General features: G+C 36.9%; 1 protein-coding gene across 2 annotated transcripts in view; it reads right to left on the bottom strand.

Annotated features, from left to right (window-relative positions):
* OSTM1 (osteoclastogenesis associated transmembrane protein 1) overlaps positions 1 to 22,430 on the bottom strand; it is a 79,538-nt gene that overhangs the window by 5,690 nt on the left and 51,418 nt on the right. For both annotated transcript variants that reach the window (XM_033937018.1, XM_033937019.1), the window contains exon 6: positions 1,476 to 1,641. In XM_033937018.1, the coding sequence (XP_033792909.1) occupies positions 1,476 to 1,641 (166 nt within the window). The remainder of the gene's footprint in view (positions 1 to 1,475; positions 1,642 to 22,430) is intronic.

Raw genomic sequence — 22,430 nt, 5'->3', positions numbered from 1 at the left:
TCATTGTTAGAAAATCATGTTGCACTTTCATATGACACTATATTATTTGGTACATCTATGATATTTAAGAGTCCAATTTCAGCAAATAATAATAATAAACTATTATTGATACTGACGGGGGTCGCCATGCAACATATTACTGGAAATTGGAAAGATTATACTAAACTTAATTATACTTTTTGGTGGAATTCAGTCTGTCATATTTATACAATGAAGAGGTTGCTTGCTATACAGCAAGGGAATCATCATAATTTTAAAAAGATTTGGGGGCCATTGATTACATATTCTAATGATCAGACACCTTAAACACCTTGTTATTATATAAGATATAGGTGGGGTGGGATTGGGAAATATGATTTTTGCTAATTGATTTATTGTTAATGGGGGGAAGGGTTTCTTTTAAGGTTTATAAGTAAGACTGTCAAGTGATTTGTTAAAATTTTTTGTGATAATTATTTTACACTTGATGTAAGATATGAAAATGAATAAAGATTAAAAAAAAACAAAAACCCCCATCCCTATCCCATCATTTCAATTGTATTAAGGGAAAATGTTAACTACTCATTACAATAATCTGTTAATGGTCCCCAAATATCTCAAAATTTACTAATATCCTTTGTGTGGCTAATGTTCTTTCCATTTTATATAGATGACAAAGAATTCCACAAAAACTAATTTAATCTGCTCCAATTTTTCCAATTAAATGTAATCTGTTGAATGGCACCTTCTGTCATAATAAGTAAAAGCTTATTGTTTTTTGAAGAAATCCAACTCTTCACTCTCATTGACATGCCAAATAAAATAGTATCATATGTTAAAGCCACTGGATTTTCTAATAACCTATTTATTTGGCCCCATATTGCTTTCCAAAAAGCCAAAATAAATGGACAATAGAATAATAGATGATCTAAAGTCCCAGCTTCGAGATGACAATGCCAACATCTATTAGACTTAGAGCGACCTAATTTTTGTAAACTTTCGTGGCTGCTTGAGATAGAATTCTCTCTATCAAACCAGTTTGGATATTTGAAACCCTGACTAATTCCCAGGAAATGTCACTAGCAGTGGCGTAGTAAGGGCGGGGAGCATACTGCCCCGGGCACCGTCTTGATGGAGGCGCCGGCACCTCTCCGCCCCCCACGTTTGTGCCCTTCCTTCCCTGTACTTCTTTAAAATCTTTGCCAGCACGAGTAACTACTCTGGCCTGCTGCTCACACCGGCCTGGCTCCCTCTGAAATCACTTCTGGGTCACAGGTCCAGGAAGTGACATCAGAGAGAAAGCAAATACCAGTGCCAACAGCAGGCCGGAGCTGCTGCTCGCGCTGGCGAAGATTTAAAGAGGCATGGGGTGGGAAGGGAGGGGGCAAGTGTGGCGTGGGGGGAGACGGAGAGGGCACCACCACCCCAGGGGCCTCCTGCTCTTGCTATGCCACTGGCCACCGGTATGTTGCTGCTCCTCCCACAGCTGTACTTACGCTGAATGAGTTTACGCTTCTTCTGTTCAGAGTGGAGAAAGCTGCTGAGATAGAAGATAACAGGCAGGAAGAGAACAAAGGCGGACACAGCGATGACAGGCACTGTATCTTTACAGGGGACCTTGCAGTGGAAGGTTGAGCTCCACAAGCGCCGAGTGACGTTAATCTGTAGCAACAACAAGCAACAATGACCATCATATGCAAGTCCTTGCCATAGAGAAAAGCTGCAGTTTATCCTAGAAAGTCATATCTCTGTCGCATCGTCCAAAGTAGAAATTCTTTCTGCTTGTCCCAAACCTTTTTTTTTTTTTTGACTCTGCAACTTTTTCCTCATTTTTCTGGCTTCAGGCTCAACTGGCACCAGTGCTGGGATCTTCCTTCACAGCTACCAAAGCACTTTCCCTTATCTTATACCGCCCCCCCTCCCCCTCCCAATTATAATTAACAATTCTCAGCCTGGGATCAGAATCCTGCAATCAGAACCCTAAGCAAGGCCACTAGGTGTCACTGTTGCACTATGATCAGTACTGCTGCTCTATATCAGCCTCAAATAAAAGAACTGTCTTCTCATTCAAATTAACCCTAATCTTAAATCAGTTCGTTCTCTCTCTCTCTCTCTTTCCTTACAGGACCTACGATAACAAGAGGGCATCCATTAAAAATCGAGGGTGGGAGATTTCATGGCGACATTAGGAATTATTTCTTCACCGAAAGGGTGGTTGATTGTTGGAATGATCTTCCACTTCAGGTAGTTGAGGCCAGCAATGCGCTCGATTTTAAGAAAAGATGGGATAAACATGTGGGTTCACTTCGAGGAAGTGCTTAGGGGGAGGGTTCTTGTGTGGGCAGACTTGTTGGGCCGAAGGCCCTCTTTTCTGCAATCATATTCTATGTTTCATATTCTATCTCTATTACAAGTCTTTCTCTAACTTTCTTTAGCTAACTTATATTATGTATGTTAACTTGTAAACCGTTCTGGGCTCAACAAGTGATTAAATAAATATCACACAGTTATCACTAGGACCGAGAGATATACATGGAATTTTTTAAGTGCTCCTGAGGGGTTCAATTATTGTTCATTTTAATTTGATAAATCTAGTTTGATCACTGAATCCCAGAATGACTACAGGAACCAGGACCATGATACACTGGAGAACTTTAGGCGATATTACCCAAGATCCTGTTCCCTGTACCTAGCTAGGTTCTGTATCAGAATAACGATTTGAAAATGATGCATTCAGTTTCAATTGTTATTTAGTGTTACACTTGTTGTATGATGTAAAATGAATAAAGATTTATATTTTAAAAAAAAGTACCTCTACTACTACGATGAATTATTTCTATAGCACTATCAGACACTCAGCATGTACAGAGTCACAAAGAAGACTGTACCTGCTCCAAAGAGCTTACAATCTAAGCAGACAAGACAAACAGGATGTTATGGATACAGTTAAGTGGAACGGTTAATTAGCTGGCTGGGTTGTAGGGCAGTGGGGATTAGGGTTATGGATTGAAGGTTATATCAAAACGGTGGGTTTTCAGTCTGCTTTTAAACAAGGGAAGGGAAGATGCTTGACGGACAAACTCAGGTAATTTATTCCAGGCATAGGGGGCAGCTAGATGAAAGGAACAAAGTCTGGAAGGCTTCAATTGTAGAGCTGCAATCTTGTACCAAAGTGAAAGAATGGTCTAGTGCTTATAGATTTATAATTTTTATTCATTTTCAAATTTTACATAAAGTGTACAAAATATTGAAATACAATTAATAAATACACAATATCACTTTTATATCTAATACATATTATTCTAAATATATTTTTATCCCCTCTCCCTCCCCCCACCCTTCTAGTACTTTCCAATCATATATTACCATATATTTCCAATCATATTGTATATCATATTATATCATATTGTGTAAAAGTTGTTTTCATTACCCTCCCCTTCATGTGTGTCACAAAGAAGATATTGAAAAGAAGAAAAGAAGAAGAGAAATCCTACTAAATTATTCATTACAATATTTTGTCAATGGCCCCCATATTTTTATAAATTTAGTATATGTCCCTCTTTGTATTGCTATTGCTCTTTCCATTTTGAATATATGACATATTGTATTCCACCAAAATGTATAATTTAGGTTACTATAATTCTTCCAATTGTTAGTTATATGCTGAATGGCAACCCCTGTCATGACTAATAAAAGTTTGTTATTTTCTGGTGAAATTTGACTTTTTTTCCTCATCATCATTCCAAATAACACTGTATCATATGATATTGCTATATGATTTTCCATCAATTTATTAATTTGTGGCCAAATTGCATTCCAAAAACTTTTAATGTAGGGACAATGATACAGTAAGTGATCTAACGTCCCTGGTTCCAGATTACAGTGCCAGCATCTATTGGACTTGGAACTATCTAATTTTTGCAAACGTGTAGGGGTCCAAAAAGCTCTATGTAATAAAAAGAACCAAGTTTGTCTCATAGATGCTGACACTGTACATCTCATTCTCCAAGACCAAATTAGTGGCCATTGAGATGCAGTAATTTGATGCTTAATCTCAATGCTCCAAATGTCTCTTAGACCATTTTTTGGTTTTTTATTCAAATATCCAGATATTAATTTATACCACAATGCGGCTTGATGCCCTAGGAAGTCTGCTTGAAAACATAAGAACTTTAAACTATATTGATTATTCAATGTTTTCCATTCAGGGAACCCAACCTGAATGGCCTGCTTCAATTGCAACCATTTAAAACTTTGTGTTTTACTAAGACCAAATCTATGTTGCAATTGTGAAAATTCCAGCAGTTTACCTTCTGAAATAACATCATCTAGAGATCTAATGCCTGCAATAATCCAGTTCTTCCAAAGGATTTGAGCTCCGCCAATTTTGATCTTGGAGTTTATCCATAGAGATTGATTAGTTGATTTGTTTATTGGGATTGGTGTTAATTTACTTATAAATCTCAACGTTTTCCAAGTATCCATTAATATTTTATTTTCTCTGTATCTTCTAGGTATGTTAATACTTGGAAGATGAACTAAATTTAGGGGAAACATAAGGCGCCATTCCAAATACAACCAATCTGGTGCATTATCTATAAGTTCTGGGAGGATCCAATACATACCCTGATGTAGAATATAGGCTTGATGGTACCTATAGAAATTTGGAAAATTTACCCCTCCCTCCTTAATTGATTTTTGCAAAGTTACTAAAGCTATTCTAGGTGTTTTACCAAGCCAAAGAAATTTTGTTAAAATGCTATTAAGCTTTTTATAAAAGGACCCCTGAAAATAAATAGGTATCATACTCATTTGGTAACAAACTACAGGCAACATCATCATTTTAATAGTTTGAACTCTCCCCCACCAAGAAATATGTAAAGGGTTCCATTGCTCACACAACTCCGTAACTCTTTTTAATACAAATTTTTCATTCTCTTTTACGGTTTCTTCAATTGTATTTTTAACTTGAATGCCAAGATATTTAAATCCTTCTTCTTTCCATATGAACGGAAAAGCGTCAATTAATCCTTTTACACAATGAACATTTAAAGGTATAATTTCAGATTTATTCCAATTAATTTTATAACCTGAAAATTTGCCAAACATATCAATTAATTCCAATAGACAAGATAAGGTAGACTCTGGATTCCTCAAATAAAGTAAAATATCATCCGCATAAGCCGAAATTTTATATTCCATATCAGAATATGGAATACCCTGTATCCCCCTTGCTTGTTGTATTGCTAACAATAAGGGTTCTAATACAACATCAAATAACAAAGGAGATAAAGGACAACCTTGTCTAACTCCCCTCTGCAATTGAAAACCATCAGATATCATATTATTAATATTTAATCTTGCAATCGGGAAGCTATACAAAATTTTTACCATTTGTATAAATCCAGAACCTATACCAAACCATTCTAAAGCCTGATACATAAAATTCCATTCTACCCTGTCAAACGCTTTTTCTGCATCCAAGGAAACTGTAAAAGCCGGTTCATCCATTTTTTTGATAAATTTAACATATGAAACAATAATCTAGAGTTATTAGAGGAATGTCTTTTAGCAACGAAACCCGTCTGATGCGTGTCTATAATATGTGGGAGAGCTTTGGCTAATCTCAAAGCCAAAATTTTCGCCAAAAGTTTATTATCCACATTTATTAAAGATATAGGCCTGTAGTTTGAAACCAAAGTAGGATCTTTATTTGGCTTAGGCAAAACAATTACTATTGATTCAGCCATAGTACCTTTAATATCACCTTTTATAAGTTGTGTCTGATATAAATTTAGTAAATATGGGGAAAGGACATTTTGAAATGTTTTATAAAATTCTACTGTATAACCATCACCACCTGGAGCGGATCCAACTCTAAGAGATCTCAACGCTGTTTCTAATTCTTTTAATGATATAGGTTCATCTAAACTCCGTTTTATATGATCAGGAATCTTAGGTCCATTAATAGAATCTAAAAAATTTTTACCATCTTTTTGTCTCTCCAAATAAGGCTCGGAAGAATACAGGTCCTTATAAAATTTTAGAAATTGTTTTAAAATTATATTTGTTTGATTTGTTATTATACCATTATCATCTTTTATCCCATTTATATTAGTTCTTCTTTTTTTTTGCTTTAAGATAATTTGCCAATAATCTTCCAGCCTTATTAGAATTTCCATAATACATTGCTTGCTTGGAAAACAAATCTCTTCTTATCATTTTTGAAGTTAATTCATTATACAGTGGTGCCTCGCATAACGGACACCTCGCACAGCGAACGCTGCGCACAACGAACTTCAGGTCTTGCTTCCCACAACGAACTTCGTTTCACACAACGAAGTCGCCCGAGCTGCATCCTTCCGCGCAGGCACCGCGCTTAACTGCCCTCTCTCCGCCTGGCTCCCTGTGCAGTGGCGGACCGTCGGCTCGCAGGGGCCTGGCGCCTACTGCTGATGCGTTGGGGGGGCGGAGCTACTCTCGCTGCTTCCCCGATGCTAGAAAAAAAAAAATGTGTGGGATCGGGAAGTGATGGATGTATTAGCAGATGGCTACAATTTGCACTATGGAGCCCGATCCATAAAACATGAGGTTGAACGCCGGGTTGTGAACCAGTTAGCTGCAGCCTATGAGCAGAACCTCTTGCCCTGGGGATGCACGCTGCGTATCGCTGTGGACGATTCAGACAAAAATCTCCTGAAGACCAAAGACAATCTCCCTCTGGGGCTAGAATCAAAGAAAGCCCCAACACTGCGACTGGAAATTGTGGACAAAGACAGTAAAGGCAGGAAACTGAACATCCAGACCCCTTTACAACCTGAGAATTTGAGCTTCTTCTAAATACAAGAACAATCAGCAGAACCTTATCCATCCAAAAGATAGACTATTCCATCTGTCGCCTTGTTTACCAGAGAGAGGATTATGAGAAACAGCAGAACGACATGACAAGGGAGAGAGAAACAGCAAAGTTGTCCTTGATTTCTGAGCTCATAATTTGATTTCATAATAAAATATTCTCCCTTCCCTCCCATTCATACAAAAAAAAAAAAAAATGAACAGTCAAGTCCCAGTTTTTGCCGCTGAGACTCTGCCCTCTCTCACTGTAAAATTAGACTCTACTTAGTCTGTCTTTAAATTTAAAAAATGTGTGTTGTTTTAAAAAACAATTATGTTTTTAGATGTATCTAAATAAAAATAATAACAAAAAATTTATCTTTTTTTATGTCATCTTAGCATATTTTATGCTACAGAACGAATTATTTTTTTTAACATGTATTGTTATGGGAAAACGCGTTTCACATAACGAACTTTCTCCTGGAACCAATTAAGTTCATTGTGTGAGGCACCACTGTATTTACCTTTTGCTTTCAAAAGAGCTTGCAAAACCTCATGTTCCCATTTACTTACCAATTTAGCTTCTAATATTTTAATTTCTTTTTCTAATTCTATATACTGCATTTTAATCTGTTTCCTAACAAAAGCTGAATATGATATAATATTACCTCTCATAGTTGCTTTAAATGCATCCCATACATTCTCAATAGATGTATCCTCCACTAAATTTATTTGAAAGAAATCATTAATTTGTGTTTTAAAATTTTCCAAAAACTTGTCATCCACAAGCAATGCATTATCAAATCTCCAAAGAGGTCTTCCATTCTCCAATTGATCCAATTGTAATTCTATCCATACTCCCGCATGATCCGAAATAATAATAGGATCTATGGAAGCTTTAATCACCTGTTGCACCTTTTTTGTTGAAACAAAAATATAATCTATTCTTGAAAATGATTTATGAACCTGTGAACAAAATGAAAATTCCTGATCATTAAAATGAAGAATACGCCATATATCCTTCAAATCACATGATTGAGCCAAATTATCTAAACCTAAAGATTTTATGCTTTTACCTGGTTTTTTATCCAATAATGGATCCATTACAGCATTAAAATCTCCAGCCACCACTAAATTAGAAGCAGCCAGTGGTAACAACATACTCTGTAACTTTTTAAAAAATTCTGATTGATTTGAATTTGGGGCATATATATTAAACAACGTCAGGGCATTATTTCCCATACTTATATCAATATGTATCCATCTTCCATGTGGATCTGAATTTATTACCTTAAAATTGGCCATACATTTTTTATTTATAAGAATTGCTACCCCTGCTTTTTTACCTGCTGCTGGAGCAAAAAAACATTCTTTTACCCACCCATCCTTTAGTTTTTTTGATTCCTTTATATTCAGATGAGTCTCCTGCAAACAATAAACATCCGCGTTTTGCTTTTTTAAAAATGCTAATACCTTTTTCCTTTTGATTACATGATTCAGGCCATTGACATTAATAGAAAATATCTTAAAAGACATTATATATTTTAAAACTTATCATAATCTAGTGCTTATAACAGGGAAGCTATGGTTCAAATACTGCTACACCCCATCATTTAACCTGCCGCCAGCTCAGGCACAACTCAGTCCCATGTAGTAAGCAATTCTCCATAAACACAAATGGGAAAAACCTTTAGTAAAATAATAATAAAATAATAACAACTTTATTCTTCTATACCGCCGTAGTCGTGAGACTTCTAGGCGGTTCACACCGAAGAGAGCTGGACAGTCAGCGTGTTACAATATGTAGAAATCCAACTGTTAAGTCCTTTTAAACACAGAAAAACATACTGAACTTATTTACAACTCAACCTTCAACTTGGATTTACGAAGTCCAATCACTACAGTCACTTAGGGTGGCAGTCATACCAAACCCCCCCTTTAAAAACACATCCCACAGCAAGCACTGACTGAAAACAGGATTTTCGGCTTCTGCCGAAACTGAATCTGCAACTGAAATTGGCTCCATGGTTTTGACAGAAATTAAAGTCTAAAACAAAAAACTAAATTCTCCTCTGCCCGTATCTGACCAAATAGAGCACCATACTGGCCCCCCCGGTGGCAGCCTCCTGCTGGGCCTACCTTATCAAGTGCATTCCCATTCGCTCCTACCCTTAACGTTTCCAATCTCCAAACTGCTGCTGGAAAATCTTTTTGACCCAGAGCTGGCAGTGCACAGAGGTGAGCGAGGATGTTCCTGCTCCCACTACCATCAAGGTAGGCCCAGGAGGGGTCTGCCACAGGGGGCACAGTCAGGAGGAAGTGAGGGCTGTGCATATGTTTCAGTCCTAGCTGAAAACACAGACATTTTTGACCAAAACCAAAATAAGGCCAAACATGGATTTTAGGCCCGTTTCAGCACCAAAACCAAAATTTGGTCAGCTACAAAAGGGGGAAGGCACCAACATCTGTGTCCTGCTTTCCAGATACATTTTGCTGCTACAATTTATAAGAGGATCACAGATTGCAAGAGAGAGGTAAGGAATGAATTCTGAACTTAATAGGAAAAGCAAAAGGTCACCATCAAAGGATGAAAAAAAAGATTAAAAAAAAAAATAGACTGATACTTGGAGGTAAAGGTTTCATAAGCAAAAGCAGAGGGGGAAGAGGCAAAGAGAAAGAGATGGGATTCATCCCTTCAAAGTGAGATAGTAGTAGAACAATTCCTGCTCGATAGAGCTTACAAATCTAATCAAAACAGACAAACTGGACAAATAGGGGTTAGGGAATTTCTCAGAGGGAATAATAAAAAAAGACATTGGTAAGAATTAGGAGTTAAAAGCAGCCTCGAAGTAGGCTTGTAGCCTAGATTTGAATGCTGCCAGAGGCTGAGCTTGACGTACCAACCGGGCAAGCTGTTCCAGGCATACAGTGCAATAAGATAAGGGACAGAGTCTGAAGTTGGCAGTAGGGGAGAAGGATGAATGAGTTCCCAGGAAGGAGTATAGGGAGAGATAAGAGAAGAGAGATTGAGGAGCTGCAGAGTGAATGCACTTGTAAGTCAAAAAAAGAGATTATGTCCTTACCTTGATAACATCTTCCAGTAGATAGGTGTGTCATTCTGGACAAGCAGAAGGAATCCACTCTGGATTTTTTCTGCGTCTTTCCTACTTCACTGGGAGCTCTACTGCCACCTGCAGTTAGTACCCAAGCATAATGAACTCCATGCAAATTTTGTGAAGAAGCGACAATTAGGAAACTTCCAATATAAATACCCTGGTTTTCTCAAACACAAAAATATGGAACCAACAATGAAGAAGTAACAGCCAACAGAAGCATCAAAAGAGCTCAGGTAGTACCCCTATAGATGTTCAAAACATATATACAGCATTCTTCAAGGCCCAAAGGGCTGACTAGCATCCAAGATATAGCCTTGGAAATGAATAATCAGAATGAGATCTTAGGGAGGCGCAGGAAGGACAGGAAAGGGTCCAGAACAGCACACCCATCTCCTGGAAAATATATTATCAAGAAGGAAATATTCTCTTTTTCCAGTGCAACAGGTGTATCATTCTGGACAAGCAGGATGTACAAAAACAATCCCAGAAATCTAGGACAGGCTGACTGCGCCGGCCTGTAACACTGAGGAACCAAAGGCAGTGTCCACTCTGTAAAATTTGGCAAACATATGCAGAGTGGACCAAGTTGCCGCCCTACAAATCTCCTTATGGAAAACTGCCCTTGCTTCAGCCCATGACGAAGCTGGTCAAAATGCGCCTTGACAAACAGGAGATTCTTTCCCACAATGTCGGCTGACCATACGGCCTTATGATCCATCTGGAAATCGTGGCCACGCTTAGAGGAATGAGTTATCATAAAGAGATGGCCAGAGAGTCGGAACTCGTTGGTGACTTTTAGATATCAAAGAAGCACTCTTCCGATATCTACCTTCTTCAAAATATGGTACTGTTTCTTAGAACCAGTAGATTGGAATACAGGTAAGCAAACTTCCTGATTAACATGAACGACAAAACTACCTTCAGCAAAAAGAAAGGAACAGTGCGTAAAGAGAAATTAGTGTCAGAGAGTTTAAGGAAAGGCTCTCTTCAAGAAAGAGCCTGGAGTTACGAGACTTGTCTCACCGAGGACACCATTACCAGAAAAAACCCCTTTAGTGTCAAATCCAAGAGGGACACCTCTTCCAGTAGCTTGAACAAAGCTTTAGTTAGACATCACAAAACCACGTTAAGGTCCAACAAAGGGATCGGTGGTTTGATACAGAGAGCACCCTTCAGATATCTGGTGATATCTGGATAAGATGCCAGCGAATGTTTGCTGACCCAAGTACTGAAACTGGGACCCCTAAGGGAAGCCACGGTGAGGCCCTTGCCAAGGCTGGCTTGGAGAGAGCAGAACAGAAACACTCCTTCAGGCTTGCATGCACAAGGGAAAAAGTGTGGCTGGCAGTAGAGCTCCCAGTGAAGTAAGAAGGTCACAGAAAAAATCCAGAGTAGATCCCTTCTGCATATGGCTCACGGCTACTGGGATACAACCAGCTTGTCTAGAATGACACACCTAATGAACTAGAAGAGGCGTTTCAATTGTATGCAGAAATGGATAAGGAGCTAATGGAGTGACTTGGAGATGGAAATGGTGAGCACAATGACACTGGCGTAATATAAATTATACAGCAGAATTTTGAAAGGATTGACGGGAAGGGAGATGGTTTAATGGAAGACTTGTGAGAAGCAGGTTGCAGTAATCTAGGTGAGAGGTGACAAGGGAGGGAATAAGGGTTTTGGTACTGTGCTCAGAAAGGAAAGTCAGATTTTATTGATAATTATAGATGAAGAAATGATAGACTTTAGTGGTTTGTTGGATTTGTGCTCAAAAAGAAGAAAATTAGGTACTTACCTCATTAATCTTTCTAGTGGGCATATCATTCATGAAACTTTGGGTAGTCAATATATTCCCGTGAGAATTTGTATACAAAGCCTCATTATAATTTTTTGCTCCACCTCCCATCTCTCTGTGCTGACCTCCAACTTCCAGTTTGTATCAAAGCAGATGGTCATCCCTAGAGAGGAAATATAAGAGGGATGGGCTCTGGCCCATGTGCCTAAGGCCCTTCCCATAGAAGTAGCCTTACACACCCAGGCCAATCAGGGTCTTACGCCCCTTCATTTTGTATCCTGGGCCTCGGCCAATCAGAGCCTTCAGCCCCTCTCAATGCATTCAAGGATCCACCAGGAAGGGGAAGGCCAGCCAAGTTGAAGAGGTGGGCCTGCCGGCAGGAGGGAGTGGGGATTCCTCCTGCCAGATTGCCACCTAAAAATTATGGGGTTGTGTGGGTTTGTGGTGGGGTGTCTGAGGTTCACGGGGGCCCTGGCAGCCGAAGCAGGAGGGAGTTGGGTTTGGGAGTTTCCCGCAACCTTTTTTTTAAAAAAAATTACATTACATTACAGAGGGGCGTGGCTTGGACGCGAATGCTGACGGTCGGGTGAAGGAGAAGCTCCGTACAAACAAGCTTATTTTACGAAATTTACTACAAAAAAAAATGATTTCCCATGATCTTGATGGTGTAATAAATTGAAATCTGCATCCTCAACTGAGACGGAGAGACGTTTGAAGACGAAAAATTAAAGTGAAAGTGCCGTTTTTACATCCTGAGAAGTGAGGTGTAAAAAGCAGGAGATTGACGGAGTTTGAGTTTGAAACTGCTGGTGAGCTACCTAACAACAAGGATGAAAATTTCTTCTTTATAAATAATAAATGAGGAGGTTAGAGCCTGTCGTCCTGTGGAGATAAGCTGTTTTGAAATAGCTCTCCTCTGCCGGAGATGAAGTAAGGTTTGCTGTAAAACCTACATGGCAACGGTTTTTTTTTTCCTTGCTGCCAATTTCAAAAAAAAATTGTAAATGACTAATATAAACATAAATACAATATAATATCAATCTCCTCTCCTCTTCTGAAATTGAAAAAGACTCCGATATAAAAGATTGTTGGTTTTTTCTTTCTCTTCAGCGCTTGGGCTGTGAGAAAGATGACAGAATAAAAGACCAACGGTTTTTAACCTGAAAAAAAATATCGAAGTAATTGAGAGGCGCTGGAAACTGAAAAAAAACATATACTTATACATATACTTCAAAAATACTGGAAGGAATACTGCTCTCCTCAGTAAGGGCTGCGATTGGGCTTATAAGAGGAGAGCAAGAAAAAAAAAAAAGGATTATTGATTTTTTTTCAGCGCTGATGCAAAGTGTCAACAATAAAAAGTGACTAACGGATTTAACAAAATAAATCTGTAAAAAGATTGACCAGCAGTATCTAAAAAATTTAAGGAAAAGAAAGGCTGCTATTATTGAATGTTATTGCCTTCATAGAGGCTGAGATAAGGCTTGAAGGAGGAGAAACAGAGAGAAGGACTACCGACATTTTTTTTTTTTTTTTTACTCACAGCAATAGAACTTGAGACAAATAACTGACAGTTTGCTCTAAGAATATTGAAATAAAAGTTTTGAGCCTGTTCTAATATAAGATTGGGACAGATAATCAAGAAAGGAGAAAAGAAGAAAAAAAAGAAAAAAGACTGAAAAAAAGAAAAATTTTAAAATATAGAAACAAATCCTGAAAGAAAATCACTCATCATAAATTGAATACTCAAAACAAAAAAGACAAGCGACAAAATATTGAAATATTGAATATTGAAACTGATACCAAGAGACAGTGAAGATAAGCTGAGATAAAGAGAAGAGAAGAATAACAGAAGATGACATCTAAAAAACAAAACAAATGTGATTCAGAAGCAAGTGGTTCCGGTATTGGTAGCAGCAATAAAAGATCAAAACCAGAGCCAAATAACACACCCTCAAAAGTTCCGTTGCCATCGGATGAAAGCCCCGACGTCATGGAAGAGTTGAGACAAATTAAAGAAATAGTATTAGACAGCAATAAAAAACTAAAAAAAGCAATTGAAGATGCTGCAATTCTCACCAAAAGAGTTGATATAGTTGAAAATAAAATAAATGACCTAGAAAACAATACAGAACAACTAAATACAGACATGAGAAAATCTAAAATAATATGGAAAGAAGTTGAAGAAATTAAAAGAGACTTGGAAGACAGCCGAAATCGAGAAAGAAGGAATAATTTAAGGATCATCGGGATTCCGGAAGGGGTAGAAAAAAATGACCCTATAACATTCCTGGAACAATTTCTACCTAAAATACTACCTTTAAAATTCAAATCTGCATTAGAAATAGAAAGAGCACACAGAATACCAACACAGAATAAAAACCTTCAATCAAGACCAAGAACTTTAATATTTAAACTTTTGAGACACCAACAAGCAGTAGAAATCTGCCAGCTAGCAAAGGAAAACAAAAACCTTAAATGCCAGGATGCAAGAATCCACATTGTTCCTGACTTTGCAAAAGAGACTGCACTACGAAGAAAACAATTCCTGGACATGAGACCCCAACTGCGAGCTCTAGGGGCTAGATATGGCCTCCTGTATCCAGCAGTAATGAAAATTACCATTGCTAACAAGACTCAAAATTTTTCAGATCCTACAAAACTTCAAGATTTCCTCGATCAATGTGAACAGCCAATGTCCTCTTAAACAAGAACTTATTATCGAATAATATATTTGTGTTTATATTTATAATTATGTTTAAATTAATAAAACATAAAGATTAAATATAGAATACAAATATAAAGTTCGATACAGAAACAGAACTTTCAACTCCAACTGAAAGGAATTAGAAGAACATGGAACTGAGATTTAAACTGCAGGAATATTCTAAACAACGAGACTGAAAAAATTCTTAAGCTCATGTTTAAAGATATATACAAAAAACTTACATGTAAAACTTTGAGCCAGGAAACATTCCAAAGATGAGATTGTGGAATGGCGCAGTATTGGACTTATATTTACTCAAGACCTTACATTAAGAAAGTCGCTGATTGGATAAGGAAAGCTAGGGGCGTCAAAATTAAAATAGACACCAATTGCTTTGACAAATGTAGGATATTGAGTAAAACGAATTCGTATTGGATAAAAGAAAAATTTTAATAAATAAACTTCCGGTTACTATACGTTTCAAAACACACATGACAGGAATCCATGTCAAAAGGATCCAACATACAGTCTTGTCATGCTGATGAGAGATAAGATATGAGCGAACTTGAGACAAACGAAGGATTGGATCAAAGACAAAGAAAAGAAATGGATGCAGATTGAAAATAGACTGAGATAGCAATGGACATGAACAGCTTGGGACGCAAAATAAAACAGGAGATTTGTGAGAACTGAGAATAATTTCCTGATATTACCGGAATATCATTTGTTTGTTAAGCCCTTTTTACAAAACCGAGATACGATTTGTGGCGACGACCAAGACAGTAACAGACACTCAGAGATGTTATGACCGCGGCTTGCACTGAAAACCGCGCAGTGGTTTTGTAAAGAAAAGGAATGCTCTTCTGGATATAATAGTTTCCTACTCTTTGATTTGATATTCTAAAATGTAACTAATAACTATTTTGAAGGGAAAAGGTTAAAGATAATCTCCTGAAGGTTGGAATGAGGAGAAATCTGTTCATCCTTTGTGACTGCCTTCAAACATATACCTAAGCCTTAAAAATATAAGTTATAATATTTCAATTATAATTATTCATCATTTTGAATTAATTCATATCTAACTGAATTTGTGGTATACATTGTTGTCATATGTAATAATTTCCTTAAAGATAGGGGAAAGAATATAATTTAAACTTAATATTTAAAAATGAAAACATTTCTTGACACCACTTAGAATTTACTGTTAGAAAACAATTACTTTATTATACAATACAAACCAAAACATAATAATAAACTCAAAAAATAAATTATACATTGGGAATTTATAATAGAATAAAATAAATTAAAACATCTCTAAAGGGAGAAATATAATAAAAAACAAAAAATAAATAATAATGGTAGTAAATATAGTTATATAATTTAATAGCTTGTAGGAGTTATATACACCTAACCTCAAAATGCGTATCCAAGTGGTCATATTAAAATGGGGAGGGAAGGGAGGGAAGGGAGGGAAGGGAAGGGGGAAATATAATGGAGAATGGGGAAAAAAAGAAAAAGTGTATATTCTAAAATATTTTAAATACTGGGGAAAAAAATTAAGAAAAACAATTCATATAATTTTAAGGAAAATATATCAAAAATGCATAAATGGATCTTAAAATAATATCCTTAAATGTTAATGGTCTAAATCATATGATAAAAAGGAAAAAAGCTCTATTATTTTTAAAAAGGCAAAATGCGGATTTATGCTTTATACAAGAGACCCACCTCTCAAATATTGAATCTAGTAAACTACAAGGAGGTTGGGTCAAACATTGTTTTTTCTCACCAGCTACAAGAAAAAAAGCAGGTGTTGCTATTCTGGTAAATAAAAAATGTACTGCTACATTCAAATTAAAGGCAACAGATATTAATGGAAGATGGATAATTGTGGAAATGAATATGGGAAATACTACCATGACGTTGTTTAATATATACGCCCCTAATTCGAACCAAAATGAATTTTTTAAAACTCTTCAACAATTGATATTGCCACTGGCTACTTCAAATCTAATAGTAGCTGGGGATTTTAATGCTGTTATGGATCCTCTATTGGACAAAAACCCAAGTAGATATATGAAATCAATGGGATTAGATAATTTAATACAAACTTGTGATTTAATAGATATTTGGCGAATACTTCATTTTAATGGACGGGAATTTTCATTCTGTTCTCATGTTCACAATTCCTTTTCAAGAATAGATTATATTTTTATATCAAAACACCTAGCACATCAAGTAACAAAAGCTGCCATTGATCCAATTATTTTATCTGATCATGGTGGGGTATGGATTGAAATTAAGATCACAGATCAAAATACAAATAGACCAATATGGAAGTTTGATAATGCATTGCTTGCTGATCCAATATTTTGTGAAAATTTTCAAATAAAAATGAAAGATTTTTTTCAAGTGAATGATAAAGATGAGATCTCTAGAGAAATATTATGGGATGCATTTAAAGCATCAATAAGAGGACAAATCATTTCTTATTCGGCTTATCTTAACAAACAAAATAAAAAACAATACTCTAATTTAGAAAAAGAAATTAAAAATTTAGAATTAAAACTAATAGAAAAATGGGAATATTCTATACAACAAGAACTGTTAAAACTCAAATGTAAATACAATGAAATATCATCAAAAATGATAAGAAAAGATTTATTTGCACAGCAGGCACTGTATTATGGAAACTCAAATAAGTCGGGAAGAATACTGGCAAATTATCTAAAAGTGAAAAAAAAGAAAACAAAAATAATTGCTATAAAAGATGAAAATGGTGAAACACTTACACAAATTGAACCAATCTTAAAACAATTTCTAAAATTCTATAAATCTCTTTATTCTTCCGAGACTTATTTAAATAAAGAAAAGGAAGGTTTAGAATTCTTAAAATTATTAGAGGGTCCAAAAGTTCCTGAACATATAAAACGAAGTATGGAAGAACCAATATCACTAAAAGAATTAGAAACAGCTTTGAAATCCCTTAGAGTTGGATCCGCTCCAGGTGGTGATGGTTATACAGTTGAATTTTATAAAACATTTCAAAACTTTTTATTACCCTATTTATTAAATCTTATTCAATATCAACTTAATAAAGGTTGTACAAATGGCACTATGGCAGAATCATTAACAATAGTTTTGCCAAAGCCAAATAAAGATCCCACTTTGGTATCGAACTATAGACCAATTTCTTTAATAAATGTAGATGGAAAATTATTAGCAAAAATCCTTGCGTTAAGATTGGCTAAAGCTCTCCCACATATTATAAGTATGTCTCAAACAGGATTTGTTGCTCAAAGACATTCATCTCATAACACTAGACTAGCATTCCATATGTTATACTTAACAAAGAAAATGAACGAGCCCACTTTTGCTGTTTCTTTAGATGCAGAAAAGGCTTTTGATAGAATAGAATGGACATTTATGTATCAAGCAATGGAATGGTTTGGTATAGGTCCTGGATTCACACAAATGATACAAACATTATATAGCTCCCCTTCTGCTAGATTATACATTAATAATATGTTTTCAGAAAAATTTAATCTACAAAGAGGAGTTAGACAAGGTTGTCCTTTGTCTCCTTTACTGTTTGATATAGTTTTAGAACCCTTAATATTAGCAATCCAACAAGTAAAGGAGATACAAGGTATAAATCATTCAGATAAAGAATACAAAATATCAGCTTATGCTGACGATTTACTATTATATTTGAGGAATCCGGAAACTACCATTCCATATCTACTTGAACTAATAGAAAAATTCGGAAAATTTTCAGGATATAAAATAAACTGGAATAAATCAGAAATACTTCCATTAAATATACATTGTACAAAAAGTTTATTTAATTCATTCTCTTTTGTTTGGAAGGAAGATGCTATTAAATACCTTGGAATTTGGATTACAAAAAATTTGGAAGATACAATGAAAATTAATGAAAAAAATTTATTACAAAAAGTGACAGAGATGTGTGAGCAATGGAACCCCTTACACTTATCTTGGTGGGGAAGAATACAAACTGTTAAAATGATGATATTGCCTATAGTCTGTTACCAAATGGGAATGATACCAGTTTTCTTCCAAAATTCTTTTTATAAAAAATTAAATAAGATATTAACAAAATTTATTTGGCTTGGAAAAAACCCCAGAATTGCATTAGTGTCATTGCAAAGACCAATTGCGGAGGGAGGGGTAAATTTTCCCAACTTTTATAGGTATCATCAAGCCTATATTTTACGTCAAGGTATGTATTGGATCCTCCCAGAGCCCACTGTAAATATCCCAGATTGGTTTTGGCTAGAATGGAGACTTATGTTTCCATTACGTCTTAGTCATGTAGTTAGTATCAAAATGCCAAGGCTATACAAAGAACATAAAATATTCATGGATACATGGAAAACTTTAAGATATATAAGTAATCTAACTCCTATTCCAATTAGTAAATCAACAACTCAAACAATTTGGTTAAACCCCAAGATCAAAATAGGCGGTTTCAAAATAATCTGGAAAAACTGGATGATAGCAGGTATTCGTATTCTAGACGACATAATAAAAAATGGTAAAATGCTGGAGTTTTCACAATTGCAACATAAATTTGATCTTAATAAAACACAATATTTTAGATGGTTGCAATTGAAGCAATCCATTCAGGAAGGGTTCCCTGAATGGAAAAATCTTACTAATTATCACAGCTTGGAATTCTTGTGTTTCCAGATAAATTCAATAGGACATGAAGCTGCACAGTGGTATAAATTAATATCCGGATATATAAATAAAAAACCAAAAAATGGTCTTAGAGACATTTGGAGCATTGAGATAAAGCACCAAATTAGTGCATCTCAATGGCCACGACTTTGGTCTTGGAGGTTAAAATGTACGGTGTCAGCATCTATGAGACAAACTTGGTTTTTTCTTTTACATAGAGCTTTATGGACCCCTACACGTTTACATAGAATTGATAGCTCTAAATCTAATAGATGCTGGCACTGTCATGTTGAAATTGGGACATTAGACCATCTTCTATTCTTTTGTCCATTCATCTTAACATTCTGGAAATCAATTTGGCCTCAAATTAATAGGATGTTAGAAAACCCAGTAGCCTTGACATATGATACTATATTATTTGGAACAACAATGAGAACAAAAAGTCAAATAACATCAAATAATAACAAATTATTGTTCATTTTAACTGGAATAGCAATACAACAAATCACATTGAATTGGAAAAATCATGACAGATTAAATTACACTTTCTGGTGGAATTCTGTTTGTCACATATATAAAATGGAGCTTACCATAGCAACACAAAAAGGATATATTAATAAATTTCAAAAGATATGGAGACCATTAACAGAATTTTGTAATGAATGATTAACTTTTCCCAAGATAAAAATTGATTAGAGGGGAATGAGATGGGATTTTATTTCTGATTTACACACTATATCAATGTTGAATGAATTTACAATAAAGTTGTTTTTAAATATTATTGATTGAATGGGAGGGAGGGAGGGAGGGGGAATACTACATTCAAAAGAAATTATATAAATCTAGATTTACTGCATAATATTATAAAATTTGTATAAAATTAATTTTCTAAAAAATGTTAAACTTGAAGATGATAAGTATGTATATCAAGTGTATATATTTAAGTATCTAATAAGTTTATATGAAACACTTGTTGTAACAAAAGAAAATGAATAAAGATTATAAAACAGAAAAACATTACATTACAGATTTCTATTCCGCCATTACCTTTCGGTTCAAAGCGGATTACAAAAAGAGTTATGGAAGAAGGGTTACAACATTAGATCAGAGAAGGTTTCCAAGAGAGAGAAAAGTAGGATCTGGGGTTAGGGAGGGGATGGTAAGAGGGGGGTTAAGCTTTATCATGGTATTAAGCTTTATTAAATGGGCAAAAATGTGCATCTATAAACACACGCACATTTGTGCCTATTAAAAACTACTCTTCCTGCCCAAAACAGTTGAGTGGCTAGAGGCTGCTTCAGGGCTTCTCCTGCTGCTCAACTGTTCAGGGCTTCCCCTGCCAGCTCTACGCATGTGTCAGTCACTTTCTCTGATGACTGATCGGATGGGATTACAGCAGAACTCCAGGAAACTCATTTGCATGCAAAAATGTTTGAATATCGATCGCCATTTTCAGCCCCACAGCAACCCAGAGGATTTTAACTATGATTCTGTGCATCCAGCCTTAAGACTCCACATAGGAAAAAGGCTGTCTTACTGGAGGACGCAAGCGTAATGCTTCCTTCAGGAATCTAGCCATATCTGGATGTACGACCAGGGTGTTTTTGTTAACCTTGTGTTGTAAAACAAAATACCTGCTACCTGAACTTTCAGGGAGCTGATTGCCAGGCCTTTTTCTAGTCCTCCTTGCATGAATGCTAGCACTATGCAGATCAGGGCATAGGTGGCTAAAGTTGACTTTCTTGGATCTTAACGAGCGTGGCAACCACCACCTCAAAGTAATCTTTGTGCTTCAAGAGTCCTACCATAAGACTAAAGCGTTCTGGATCCTCTGGGGCGATTGAGCCCTATGTGAGCAATCTCTGGAGACAAGGAAATCTGAGGCCTCAGTCCTTCTGTAGACAGATGAGATCTGCATACCATGGCCATTTCGGCCAGTCTGGCGCAACAAGAACTACCAGCCCTGAGTGTGACATTCTCTTTAGACCCCTGCCTAACATAGGTCATGGAAGGAACACATAAAGGAGCTCTGCTGTTAGCCATGGCTGTACCAGGGCATCCAAGCCTTCGCTTCCTGGCTTGTATCTTCAAATGAAGAATTGAGCTGCCTTCTTTTTGGTCACCAACGCCATCAAATTGAATGTCTGGCAACTCCACCGGCTCACAATGCAGTTGAATGCCTCATGAGACAGCTCCCATTCTTCAGGATCCAGTTTTTCGACTGAGAGCGCTTTGAGGTGGGTCTCCATCCACTAAAACAACATTTGAGCTTCCAGGCAAAGAGAGGCACGCTTGGTGCCCCCTTGCTGATTGACATAGGCCACAGCCATTACATTGTCTGAGAAACTCACACCTGAAGCACTAAGTAGATGGCTCTCAGCAACAACCAGATGATCATCCACTTTCTCTAGGAAGGGGACCAACATCCCTGAACCAGATGCCCTTCACAGTGAACTCCCATCTGTAAAGGCTGGCATCTGTGGTCAGAATCACCTATGTGGAGATGGGGAGAAGAACTCCTCTGGCTAGGGATTGTGGCCATAGCAACCAGGTCAGACTGTAAAGTACCTCTGCTGCCAAGGCAGCAGCATCTGCAACACATCTCATGACTCGACCCGGCAGGGAGAGACCAGCCTGAGCGTAACAGAAAGAGATACAAGCAGCCAACCAGTTAGAAATGGTCCACTTAGAAACCAAGCGACCCAAGTGATTGGGATCGAAAGAGAGGAACAGAACGATGATGAGTGGTACGCTTCAAGTAGAAGGCCAGCGCATGCTTACAATCAAGAGAATGGGGCTTCGGAAAAAACACAGGAAGAACAATGGATTGGTTGATGTGAAAATCAGAAACAATCTTAGGCAAGAACTTAGGATGGGTACGGAGGACCACCTTATCACGATGGAAGACAGTGAAAGGTGGGTCCGCCACCAAGGCTTGAAGCTCACCAATCCGACGGGCAGAAGTGAGAGCAATAAGAAACACAACCTTCCAAGTAAGATACTTCAAGTGAGCCCACGCCAGCGGCTCGAACAGGGAATTCATCAATTGAGCAAGGACCACGTTAAGATCCCAAACCACCGGAGGAGGTTTAAGGGGCGGATGAATGTGGAAAAGGCCTTTCAAGAAGCGGGAAACCACAGGATGAACAGAGATAGGCTTCCCGTCAATCGGCTGATGAAAAGCAGCAATGGCACTAAGGTGGACTCGAACTGAAGAGGACTTGAGCCCAGTGCCAGACAAGTGCAACAGATAATCCAGGACAGCCGATAAGGAGGCAGACAGCGGCTCCTGGTG

The sequence above is a fragment of the Geotrypetes seraphini genome, chromosome 3 (genome assembly GCF_902459505.1).
Source record: "Geotrypetes seraphini chromosome 3, aGeoSer1.1, whole genome shotgun sequence".
Taxonomy (NCBI): domain Eukaryota; kingdom Metazoa; phylum Chordata; class Amphibia; order Gymnophiona; family Dermophiidae; genus Geotrypetes; species Geotrypetes seraphini.
Note: the sequence above shows the minus strand (reverse complement) of the source record. Positions and strands in the feature narration are given on the sequence as shown.